The 13,535-nt window shown below is 50.9% G+C and overlaps 1 protein-coding gene across 3 annotated transcripts in view; it reads left to right on the forward strand.

The window, feature by feature from the left end:
- LOC144503074 (uncharacterized) overlaps nt 1-13,535 on the forward strand; it is a 111,740-nt gene that overhangs the window by 81,187 nt on the left and 17,018 nt on the right. For all 3 annotated transcript variants that reach the window (XM_078227577.1, XM_078227584.1, XM_078227590.1), the window contains exons 13-15: nt 1,080-1,164; nt 8,735-8,928; nt 11,691-11,775. In XM_078227577.1, the coding sequence (XP_078083703.1) occupies nt 1,080-1,164; nt 8,735-8,928; nt 11,691-11,775 (364 nt within the window). The remainder of the gene's footprint in view (nt 1-1,079; nt 1,165-8,734; nt 8,929-11,690; nt 11,776-13,535) is intronic.

Raw genomic sequence — 13,535 nt, forward strand, 5'->3', positions numbered from 1 at the left:
CCCCCTCACCCCCCCCACCCCCCACCCCAGCCCGGCTGATCACAACCCTCTCCTCCCCCCACACCCCCACCCCACCCCACCCCCCCCCCCCCCCCCCACCCCAGTCTGGCCGATCACACCCTCTCCTGACCGGCCCATCTATCGCCACCCCGGATGGTTGCCAGCTGCTGGTTGCAGAGTGCGTTTCTCCCCCTCCAGCCAATCCCCGCTGCAGAGTGCGCAGATCCCCCCAATCTACTGTTCCTCAGGCCCCACCCCCACCAAGGCCCTGATCCCTCCACAGCCCCAACCCCTTAGGCCCTGCCCCCTTGGGCCCCACCCCCTCAGGTCCCACCCCCTTGGCATTACCCAGTGGGCAGTGCCAGGGTGCCTGGTGGGTAGTGCCAGGCTCGCACTGTCAGGGTGCCAGGCTAGCATTGCCTCCACCATGACCCCAACCTGCCAGGGAGACCTCTATGGCCTCCGGTCCCACCGGCAAGGCCATTGCGCCAAGTCCCCATTGGTGAGGACCTTCACCGTCGAGGCCGTTAAGACAAGTGAGGGCCGGACAATTGCGTCCCAGCTCACTAATTATATTTAAATCAGTACTTAAATAGATATAAATACTATAATCAGCCTTGCGCTCTTCCCAGGTGCAAGGCTGATCTTATTGCAAATCCAGGATCGGTAAGATCGTGAGGGGTGAGAAACTAGGCGCCAATCCGAGCTTTTGTTTCTAATGCGATCTTAATTGTTAATTTTACATCTGAAATTGACAGATTTTTGTGAACTAAAGATATTAGAGTGTGTAAATGGAGTTAGGTCACAGATCAGCTGAGATTACAGTGAAGGATAGATCAGGCTCAGGAGGCTGAATGGCCAACTCCTGTTCTGATGTTACCACAAAGAACAAAGAACAGTACAGCACAGGAAACAGGCCCTTCGGCCCTCCAAGCCTGTGCCGCTCCTTGGTCCAACTAGACCAATCGTTTGTATCCCTCCATTCCCACCTTCCAAAACGAGAAATAACATTAATACTCACACACATTGAAACACTTGTGTTGCAGTTTTCTGAATGTGTATTTTTTGGTCACGTCCAGGTTTCGCCTCAGAATACAAATCCCTCACAACCTGTTGATAGGACAGCACCATCACGTCCTCCAGCCCCGACCTCTCCACCTCCAGGTAAGAGGGAAAACATTCGGAAATAGTTCTGCAAAACCGCCAACCTTGCTGTTACTGAGAGCTACAGAAAGGACCCTGTGACCCTCTCTCTTCTTCAATCACCTTTGCACTAGCTGGAGCCAACTTTACATTGACCCGGAATCACTTCAGATCCCACACCTGCCTCACAGGTACTATGGGATTATACACAAGGAGATACAACTATCATAGAGTCATAGAGGTTTACAGCATGGAAACAGGCCATTCGGCCCAACTTGTTCATGCCGCCCACTTTTTACACTAAGCTAGTCCCAATTGCCCGAATTTGGCCCATATCCCTCTATACCCATTTTACCCATGTAACTGTCTAAATGCTTTTGAAAAGGGAATGTGGTCTTTGCATTCCTTGGTCCCGCCAAGGAGATTACAAAATCTGCCCTCTGTCCAGTTTAGGAAAATAGGCTCAAAGTGCCCACCTCTACTACTGCCTCTGGCAGCTCGTTCCAGACACTCACCACCCTCTGTGTGAAAGAATTGCCCCTCTGGACCCTTTTGTGTTTCTCCCTTCTCACCTTAAACCTACGCTGTCTAGTTTTCCCCTACCTTTGGGAAAAGATATTGACTATCTAGCTGATCTATGCCTCTCATTATTTTATAGACTTCTATAGGATTATAGAATCATAGAATCCTACAGTGCAGAAGGAGGCCATTTGGCCCATTGAATCCACACTGATAACAATCCCACCCAGGCCCTATCCCCATAACTCCACGTATTTACCCTGATAACCCCCCTGACACTAAGTGGTAATTTAGCATGGCCAATCAACTTAACCTGCACATCTTTGGAATGTGGGAGGAAACCGGTGCAGCCGGAGGAAACCCACGCAGACACGGAGAAAACGTGCAAACTCCACACAGACCATCACCCAAGGCCAGTATTGAACCTGGGTCCCTGGCGCTGTGAGGCAGCAGTGCTAACCACTGTGCCACTGTGCACTTTGAGCCTATTTTCCTAAACTGGACAGAGGGCAAATTTTGTAATCTCCTTGGCGGGACCAAGGAATGCAAAGACCACATTCCCTATTGCCCATATTGTGCAGGCAACCTGTGCCAAAGGGAACTCAATTTAGCCCCATCACCCTCATTAAACGGATTCAAATTCAATAATAGATGCGCTTAAAGGGGAAGCAAAATAAACAGACGAGGGAGATATAGATTCATAGAATCCCCTCGGTGCAGGAGGAGGCCATTTGGCCCATTGAGTCTGCACCGACCACAATCCCAACAAGGCCCTATTCCCATAACCCCACATATTTACCCTGCTAATCCCCCTGACACTAAGGGGCAATTTAGCATGGCCAATCAACCCAACTCACACATCTTTGGACTGTGGGAAGAAACCGGAGCACCTGGAGGAAACCTACGCAGATATGGGGAGAATGTGTAAACTCCACACAGGCAGTGGCCTAAGCCGGGAATCGAACCTGGGTCCTTGGTGCTGTGAGGCAGCAGTGCTAACCACTGTGCCACCGCTACTATGTATGCTGTCTGACTGTCTCCTTCCTTCTGCTTGATGCGCGTTATCACACACGAGGCTTGATGCTCAGGAAATAAAGGCTTTTATTTGCTGTAACAAGGCAGCTACTAATTATATACACGATCCCAGACTGAGGGGTCCCAGACAGAGCAGAGACCTTTATACCTCTCCCAGGAGGCGGAGCCCACTGGGATGTACCACAATAACTATAATACAAGGTGTAACAGCCCAACCCTAACCCCAACAGCAACAAGTAGAACAACCCATCCCTAACCCCAACAGCAACATATATACATACTTGTAGTACTGGCCAGACCCTGGCTCAGTACTATCTGGTGGGAACCAACGATGGTTCACCACATTCACCCCTCCTTTGAAGACAAAGGCCGGCGGGGTACAAAAAAACAGAATAATTTGTCATCAGTCTATAAGTTCAGACGGTCAGGGGGACCGCACCGTCGTTGTGACCTCCTCAATTCCGGCGATGACACCGGAGTAGGCACTTGCGGTGGCGTTCTCCCCAAGGCGATGTCCAACTGTTCCTCCACAGACTCACGGGCCGGTTGACCCTGAGGTGATGGTAATCCATGGAGTTCCGACACGTCCTGAAGTGGCGACCATCCTCTGGACTCAGGCAAGCTGTACACGGGAGTAAGAGGTAATGACCAAGACGGTAATGAGGTCCCAGAGGAAGGGGCGGCACGGTAGCACAGTGGTTAGCACTGCTGCTTCACAGCTCCAGGGTCCCAGGTTCGATTCCCGGCTCGGGTCACTGTCTGTGTGGAGTTTGCACATTCTCCTCGTGTCTGCGTGGGTTTCCTCCGGGTGCTCCGGTTTCCTCCCACAGTCCAAAGATGTGCGGGTTAGGTTGATTGGCCAGGTTAAAAAAATTGCCCCTTAGAGTCCTGGGATGCGTAGGTTAGAGGGATTAGTGGGTAAAATATGTGGGGGTAGGGCCTGGGTGGGATTGTGGTCGGTGCAGACTCGATGGGCCGAATGGCCTCCTTCTGCACTGTAGGGTTTCTATGATTCTATGATTCTAAGTAATGGTCCCGATGCTGCCCGCGCCGTGTCTGGAGGGGAAACAAGAGTTATGGGGTTTGTAACAGGGGGTATGGGAGCGACAGGGGTTTCCACGTCCCCTGCTGGCGCCAGGTCTCGGATCGAGACCATGTCCTCTCGCCCGTCAGGGTATGCCACATAGGCATACTGAGGGTTGGCGTGGAGGAGATGGACCTGTTCGACCAACGGGTCGGACTTGCGGGCCCTTACATGTCGCCGCAGGAGGACAGGTCCTGAGTACGTCAACCAAGACGGTAATGAGGTCCCAGAGGAAGACTTCCGAGGGAATGAAAACATCCTCTCATGGGGAGTAGCGTTGGTTGCTGTACACAGGAGTGAGCATATGGAATGGAGCGCATCAGGGAGCACCTCTTGCCAACGGGAGACTGGAAGGCTTTTTTACTTCAACGCCAGTAAGACAGCCTTCCAGACTGTAGCATTCTCACGTTCCACCTGTCCGTTATCCCTAGGGTTGTAGCTCGTGGTTCTACTAGAGGCAATCCCGTATGAGAGCAGGTATTGCCTCAAGTCTTCGCTCATGAACGACGAGCCCCTGTCGCTGTGAATGTAGCTGGGGTACCCGAACAGGGTAAAAAGATCACGGAATGCCTTGATAACCGTGGCAGCGGATGTATCAGAGCAGGGAATAACAAAAGGGAATCTCGAGTACTCGTCAATGATGTTGAGGAAGTACACATTCCGATCTGTTGATGGAAGGGGGCCCTTAAAATCGACACTCAGTCTCTCGAAGGGACGAGTGGCCTTGACTAATTGTGCCTGGTCAGGTCGGTAAAAGTGCGGTTTGCATTCCGCGCATACCCGACAGCTTCTTGTTATGGACCTGACGTCCTCCATCGAGTAGGGCAGATTGCGGGCTTTTATAAAGTGGTAGAGCTGAGTGACCCCAGGATGGCATAGGTCATTATGGAGAGCCTGCAAACGGTCCTCCTGTATACTGGCGCATGTTCCACGCGAGAGGGCATCCGAGGGCTCATTGAGTTTCCCTGGACGATACATGATGTCATAGTTATAGGTGGAGAGTTCAATTCTCCACCGCAAGATCTTGTCGTTCTTGATCTTGCCCCTCAGCGTGTTATTAAACATGAACGCCACGGACCGCTGGTCCGTGATCAGGGTGAACCGTTTTCCCGCCAAGTAATGGCGCCAGTGCCTGACGGCCTCCACAATGGCCTGGGCCTCCTTTTCCACCGCTGAATGCCAAATTTGGGGCCTTGGAGGGTGCGGGAAAAAAATGCGACGGGCCTGCCCGCCTGGTTAAGTGTGGCGGCCAGGGCGAAATCAGATGCATCGCTCTCCACCTGAAAGGGGATGGACTCATCAACAGTGTGCATCGTAGCTTTCGTGATGTCGGCTTTTAATTTATCAAAGGCCAATCGGGCCTCTGGTGTTAGGGGCAAAGAAGTGGACTTAATGAGCGGACGGGCTTTGTCCGCATAATTGGGAACCCACTGCGCATAATAAGAGAAGAAGCCTAAGCATCTTCTCAGTGCTTTTGCACTAGTGGGCAGGGGAAGTTCAGAGAGGGGGCGCATACGGTCTGGATCAGGGCCAATGACCCCGTTTTCCACCACGTATCCGAGGATGGCTAAACGGCGCGTACGAAACACACACTTCTCCCTGTTGTAGGTCAGGTTCAGGCGAGATGCAGTGTGTAGGACATTCAGGAGATTTGTGTCATGGTCCTACTGGTAATGGCCACAGATGGTGACATTATCCAGGTACGAGAAGGTAGCCCGCAGCCCGTTCTGGTCCACCATTCGGTCCATAGCACGCTGGAAGACCAAGACCCCATTGGTGACAACAAAGGGAACCCTGAGAAAGTGATACAAGCGACCATCCGCCTCAAAAGCCGTGTATTGTCGGTCCTCTGGGCGAATGGGGAGTTGGTGATAGGCAGACTTGAGGTCTATGGTGGAGAACACCCGGTACTGCGCAATCTGGTTGACCATGTCAGATATGCGCGGGAGGGGATACGCATCCAGCTGCGTGTATCTATTAATGGTCTGACTATAGTCAATGACCATCCGGGGTTTGTTCCCACTCTTGACCACCACGACCTGCGCTCTCCACGGACTACGTTAGGTTGTATGATCCTTTCCTTGAGGAGCCGCTGAACTTCAGATCGAATGAAGATCCGATCCTCAGCGCTGTAACGCCTACTCTTAATCGCAATGGGCTTGCAGCCTGGCACAAGATTCTGGAACAGGGAGGGTGTGGTGATCTTCAGCGTCGAGAGGCTACAGGCGTGGCGCGTTGGGCAATTTGGAGGCTGCTGTTCTCCCACTGAAAGCGGAGGGAGTGGCCCACCGTACTGTAGGGTTACACTCCTCAGGTGGACCATGAAGTTTAGTCCGAGAAGTATTGGCGCGCAAAGGTGTGGCAACACCAGGATCTTGAAACGCTCGTAAACTGTGCCTTGCACCGTTAAAGTTACCACGCAACTCCCTAGCACGGTGACAGACCGGGACCTTGATGCCATAGAAATTGTCTGTTTGACAGGTTGAATCCGGAGTACACACTGCTTCACAGCGTCTGGGTGGATAAAACTCTCAGTGCTCCCACTGTCAAACAGACAATAAATCAAGTGGTCGTTTACCTGAATGTCCATCATAGACTTGTCGAGTCTATGAGGCTTGGCCTGGTCCAGGATGATCGACGCCACCGTTGGTTCATGAGCGCCACTGCAGGCAGCTGAAATCGACGAGGATGACCCCTGCTGGTCGTTCGCGGTCGGTGCCGACCAACATGGCCGCTCCCATAGGTCGCATGTGGGTGATGGCGCCAAACTCAGCGACCCCTGGTGGTCACACATCTCCGACTCCGTCGACCGTAATGGCGTCGTCCTGGCCTCGCACGTGGACGAAACCCTCGACGAAGTCGATGACGAAGAACCGGGCTCTGAGGAATCGCAGGCCGCACTGCTGTTCCGAGAAGCAGATTTAGATCAGCACACTTTTGAATAGTGCCCCTTCTTACCGCAGGCGGAGCACAACACAGCTTTAGCGGGACACCGTTGCCGAGTATGCTTCGCTCCCCCACAGAAGTAACACCGCGGGCCGCCCGGAGCTGCTGCCGTCGTCTGGCCCGAGTGTGAGCACGCCATTATGCAGCATTTCGAACCCGAGGGACGAGGAGGGATTGGCGACTGCTCCTGCCATGTTGTCTCCACGTGGTCTTCAGGATACAATACTAGGCTTTTGGAGGCCGTCTCCAGCATCTCCGCTAGTTCTATTGCCTGGGTGAGGTCAAGGTTACCTTTCTCCAGTAGTTTGAGTCGGATGTACGATGATCCGACTCCCGCCACAAACGTATCTCGAGCGAGGTCGTTCATATTCTGCTCTGCCGACACTGCTTTGCAGTTACAGCCCCTGGCTAGCTGTAGGAGCTCGTTCGCGTATTCCTCCATCGTTTCGCCGGACTGCCGTCGTCGAGTGGCTAAGAGGTAACGAGCGTGTATTTCGTTGGGCAGTTTAATATAACGCTTCTTAAGAAGCTCGAGGGCCTTTGTATAGTCGGTGGCCGCACGGATCGCGAGGTAGACGGTGTCGCTTACCCTCGCATGGAGGACCCGGAGTCTGTCATCATCTGTGGTGACCGCTGCGGAGGCTGCCAGGTAGTCCTCAAAACATTTCAACCAGTGGTCGAAGGTGTTAGAGGCGCCCACCGCACGTGGATCTAGTGTAAGGCGTTCAGGCTTCAGTATCTGCTCCATACTCTCTTTTTTTTTCTTCGACGAGAGTTTATTTACAGCAAATAAAATTGATGCGCGTTATCACACACGAGGCTTGATGCTCAGGAAATAAAGGCTTTTATTTGCTGTAACAAGGCAGCTACTAATTATATACACGATCCCAGACTGAGGGGTCCCAGACAGAGCAGAGACCTTTATACCTCTCCCAGGAGGCGGAGCCCGACTGGGATGTACCATAATAACTATAATACAATGTGTAACAGCCCAACCCTAACCCCAACAGCAACAAGTAGAACAACCCATCCCCAACCCCAACAGCAACATATATACATACTTGTAGTACTGGCCAGACCCTGGCTCAGTACTATCTAGTGGGAACCAACGATGGTTCACCACACTGCTAAAGCACAAATCTCTCTCTGTTTATGAATCTTGTTTCTTGTATTTTGAGCTTGTCCTTTAGTTCAGTGTGAGGAGAACCTGTCTTTCAGGATGAGAAGTTTAAACAATGCCCCATTTGCCTTCTCCCATTGGAAGGAGAGCAGTAGAGTTCTCCCTGGTGCTCTGACCAATATCTATCCCTCCACCAACATTGCAAAAGCAGACAGTTTGATCCTTCCCACATCCTTGTTTCTGGGATCCTGTTTCTGGGACCTTCCTGTGCACACATTTATTACCGCATTTCTCTGCAGTCACTACTCTTCTCAAAGTATTTCACTGACTGTTGAACATTATGGGATGTTTGGGGGAATGAGGAAGAGGGGGAGGTGATGGTCCTAGTGGTATTATCGCTAGACTATTAATCCAGAAACTCAGCTAATGTTCTGGGGGACTCAGGTTCGAATCCCACCACGGCAGACGGTGGAATTTGAATTCAGTAAAATATTATATGGAATTAAGAATCTACTGATGACCATGAAACCATTGTTGGAAAAACCCATCTGGTTCACTCATGTCCTTTAAGGAAGGAAATCTGCCGTCCTTACCCGGTCTGGCCTACATGTGACTCCAGAGCCACAGCAATGTGGTTGACTTTCAACTTTGGGACTAGGCATAAAATGGTTCGGCACAGACAAGAAGGGCCAAAAGGCCTGTTTCTGAGCTGTAATTTTCTATGGTTCTATGGTTCTATGCCCTCAGGTAACTAGAGATGGGCAATAAATTCTGGCCAGCCAGCGACGCCCATGTCCCATGAATGAATGATAAAAAACTATGTAAATGCAAATCTTTCTGTCTTTCTTTAACATATGGGTTTGAGATATTTGTTTCTTTATTATCAGGTTCTGAAAACAATGATGAGATTCTTAAAGAAATCCTGTCATTACTGCCTCTGGATGCCGATGACTATATTGATGTGACCCTGGAGGAAGAGGAAGAGCTTATCCTGGAATATCTGGCCAAACTTACTCCACCTGTCAAGGAGGCTGAGGAGGATGCACCACCCGCCCCAAAGAAGAAAAGGCAAATAGAAAAGGTGGAGATTACTGTTCCCATAAAGGATACTGAGATTTAAATCAACCCAAAAGCCAACCATTTACTACAATGGTCTCCAATGACCTCCTATTTTCTGTCTGCTGTGCCTGGCCGCTTTTGTGAGCATTTAAAGGGAATGTTTCTTGTGTGTGGTCGGTTGTTCCTTACACTGGACATTCCCAATTGCTGTGTAGACATTCAAAGAACAAAGAACAAAGAACAATACAGCACAGGAACAGGCCCTTCGGCCCTCCAAGCCCGCGCCGCTCCCTGGTCCAGGATTGAATCCTGAATCCAGGATCCCCGCCCAATTTTCCAGCCTATCTACATACCAATATCCTATCCACCGAGCTGTCCCTCACAGCTACGATGCTTTGTTCATTACAACCTATTAACTTACCCCCACCCCCCCATTCCAGACCATGTGATCTCCAGGGAGAGGCGAAAACCCAGAGTGAAAAATCCCAGGGCCAATATGGGGAAAAAAAAATCTGGGAAATTCCTCTCCGACCCCCTGAGGCGATCGAAACGAGTCCAGGAGATCACAATGGCCCCGATCGGAAAATGCTTCCCAACCCTAGTCATTTCCACTTCCACGAACACCATATGAATTCCCTGCCCCCGAGACAGGTTCCCAACTATCCGCAGTCTCGCTCTGTACTGGCACCAGCAAGATGATCGTAGAATGAAGCCTTGAAACGAGAAACCAGGAACAATTAGCCCGCGCCGCTCCCTGGTCCAAACTAGACCACTCTTTTGTATCCCTCCATTCCCACTCCGTTCATATAACTGTCTAGATAAGTCTTAAACGTTCCCAGTGTGTCCGCCTCCACCACCTTGCCCGGCAACACATTCCAGGCCCCCACGACCCTCTGTGTGAAATATGTCCTTCTGATATCTGTGTTAAACCTCCCCCCCTTCACCTTGAACCTATGACCCCTCGTGAACGTCACCACCGACCCGGGGAAAAGCTTCCCACCGTTCACCGTATCTATGCCTTTCATAATTTTATACACCTCTATTAAGTCTCCCCTCATCCTCCGTCTTTCCAAGGAGAACAACCCCAGTTTCCCCAATCTCTCCTCATAACCAAGCCCCTCCATACCAGGCAACATCCTGGTAAACCTCCTCTGTACTCTCTCCAAAGCCTCCACGTCCTTCTGGTAGTGTGGCGACCAGAACTGGACGCAGTATTCCAAATGCGGCCGAACCAACGTTCTATACATCTGCAACATCAGACCCCAACTCTTATACTCTATGCCCCGTCCTATAAAGGCAAGCATGCCATATGCCTTCTTCACCACCTTCTCCACCTGTGACGTCACCTTCAAAGATCTGTGGACTTGCACACCCAGGTCCCTCTGCGTCTCTACACCCTTTATGGTTCTTCCATTTATCGTGTAGCTCCTCCCTACATTATTCCCACCAAAATGCATCACTTCGCATTTATCAGGATTGAACTCCATCTGCCATTTCCTTGCCCAAATTTCCAGCCTATCTATATCCTTCTGTAGCCTCTGACAATGTTCCTCACTATCTGCAAGTCCTGCCAGTTTTGTGTCGTCCGCAAACTTACTGATCACCCCAGTTACTCCTTCTTCCAGATCATTTATATAAATCACATATTCCGTGGTATGGAGTGGGGGGGTGGTATGGAGTGGGGGGGTGGTATGGAGTGGGGGGGTGGTATGGAGTGGGGGGTGGTATGGAGTGGGAGGTGGTATGGAGTGGGGGGGTGGTATGGAGTGGGGGGTGGTATAGAGTGGGAGGTGGTATGGAGTGGGGGGGTGGTATGGAGTGGGGGGGTGGTATGGAGTGGGGGGGTGGTATGGAGTGGGGGGGTGGTATGGAGTGGGGGGGGTGATATGGAGTGGGGGGGTGGTATGGAGTGGGGGGGTGGTATGGAGTGGGGGGGTGGTATGGAGTGGGGGGGTAGTATGGAGTGGGGGGTGGTATGGAGTGGGGGGGTGGGGGTGTCATGGTGAGGTGATATGGAGTGGGGGGGGTGATATGGAGTGGGAGGGTGGTATGGAGTGGGGGGTGGTATGTAGTGGGGGTGGTATGGAGTGGGAGGGTGAGAGGGTCGTGGTGAGCTGGTATGGAGTGGGGGGTTTTGGGAGGGTCGTGGTGTGGTGGTACGGAGTGGGAGGTCCCACCGGCAAGGCCATTGCGCCAAGTCCCCATTGGTGAGGACCTTCACCGTCGAGGCCGTTAAGACAAGTGAGGGCCGGACAATTGCGTCCCAGCTCACTAATTATATTTAAATCAGTACTTAAATAGATATAAATACTATAATCAGCCTTGCGCTCTTCCCAGGTGCAAGGCTGATCTTATTGCAAATCCAGGATCGGTAAGATCGTGAGGGGTGAGAAACTAGGCGCCAATCCGAGCTTTTGTTTCTAATGCGATCTTAATTGTTAATTTTACATCTGAAATTGACAGATTTTTGTGAACTAAAGATATTAGAGTGTGTAAATGGAGTTAGGTCACAGATCAGCTGAGATTACAGTGAAGGATAGATCAGGCTCAGGAGGCTGAATGGCCAACTCCTGTTCTGATGTTACCACAAAGAACAAAGAACAGTACAGCACAGGAAACAGGCCCTTCGGCCCTCCAAGCCTGTGCCGCTCCTTGGTCCAACTAGACCAATCGTTTGTATCCCTCCATTCCCACCTTCCAAAACGAGAAATAACATTAATACTCACACACATTGAAACACTTGTGTTGCAGTTTTCTGAATGTGTATTTTTTGGTCACGTCCAGGTTTCGCCTCAGAATACAAATCCCTCACAACCTGTTGATAGGACAGCACCATCACGTCCTCCAGCCCCGACCTCTCCACCTCCAGGTAAGAGGGAAAACATTCGGAAATAGTTCTGCAAAACCGCCAACCTTGCTGTTACTGAGAGCTACAGAAAGGACCCTGTGACCCTCTCTCTTCTTCAATCACCTTTGCACTAGCTGGAGCCAACTTTACATTGACCCGGAATCACTTCAGATCCCACACCTGCCTCACAGGTACTATGGGATTATACACAAGGAGATACAACTATCATAGAGTCATAGAGGTTTACAGCATGGAAACAGGCCATTCGGCCCAACTTGTTCATGCCGCCCACTTTTTACACTAAGCTAGTCCCAATTGCCCGAATTTGGCCCATATCCCTCTATACCCATTTTACCCATGTAACTGTCTAAATGCTTTTGAAAAGGGAATGTGGTCTTTGCATTCCTTGGTCCCGCCAAGGAGATTACAAAATCTGCCCTCTGTCCAGTTTAGGAAAATAGGCTCAAAGTGCCCACCTCTACTACTGCCTCTGGCAGCTCGTTCCAGACACTCACCACCCTCTGTGTGAAAGAATTGCCCCTCTGGACCCTTATGTGTTTCTCCCTTCTCACCTTAAACCTACGCTGTCTAGTTTTCCCCTACCTTTGGGAAAAGATATTGACTATCTAGCTGATCTATGCCTCTCATTATTTTATAGACTTCTATAGGATTATAGAATCATAGAATCCTACAGTGCAGAAGGAGGCCATTTGGCCCATTGAATCCACACTGATAACAATCCCACCCAGGCCCTATCCCCATAACTCCACGTATTTACCCTGATAACCCCCCTGACACTAAGTGGTAATTTAGCATGGCCAATCAACTTAACCTGCACATCTTTGGAATGTGGGAGGAAACCGGTGCAGCCGGAGGAAACCCACGCAGACACGGAGAAAACGTGCAAACTCCACACAGACCATCACCCAAGGCCAGTATTGAACCTGGGTCCCTGGCGCTGTGAGGCAGCAGTGCTAACCACTGTGCCACTGTGCACTTTGAGCCTATTTTCCTAAACTGGACAGAGGGCAGATTTTGTAATCTCCTTGGCGGGACCAAGGAATGCAAAGACCACATTCCCTATTGCCCATATTGTGCAGGCAACCTGTGCCAAAGGGAACTCAATTTAGCCCCATCACCCTCATTAAACGGATTCAAATTCAATAATAGATGCGCTTAAAGGGGAAGTAAAATAAACAGACGAGGGAGATATAGATTCATAGAATCCCCTCGGTGCAGGAGGAGGCCATTTGGCCCATTGAGTCTGCACCGACCACAATCCCAACAAGGCCCTATTCCCATAACCCCACATATTTACCCGGCTAATCCCCCTGACACTAAGGGGCAATTTAGCATGGCCAATCAACCCAACTCACACATCTTTGGACTGTGGGAAGAAACCGGAGCACCTGGAGGAAACCTACGCAGATATGGGGAGAATGTGTAAACTCCACACAGGCAGTGGCCTAAGCCGGGAATCGAACCTGGGTCCTTGGTGCTGTGAGGCAGCAGTGCTAACCACTGTGCCACCGCTACTATGTATGCTGTCTGACTGTCTCCTTCCTTCTGCTTGATGCGCGTTATCACACACGAGGCTTGATGCTCAGGAAATAAAGGCTTTTATTTGCTGTAACAAGGCAGCTACTAATTATATACACGATCCCAGACTGAGGGGTCCCAGACAGAGCAGAGACCTTTATACCTCTCCCAGGAGGCGGAGCCCACTGGGATGTACCACAATAACTATAATACAAAGTGTAACAGCCCAACCCTAACCCCAA

The sequence above is a fragment of the Mustelus asterias genome, chromosome 2 (genome assembly GCF_964213995.1).
Source record: "Mustelus asterias chromosome 2, sMusAst1.hap1.1, whole genome shotgun sequence".
NCBI lineage: Eukaryota > Metazoa > Chordata > Chondrichthyes > Carcharhiniformes > Triakidae > Mustelus > Mustelus asterias.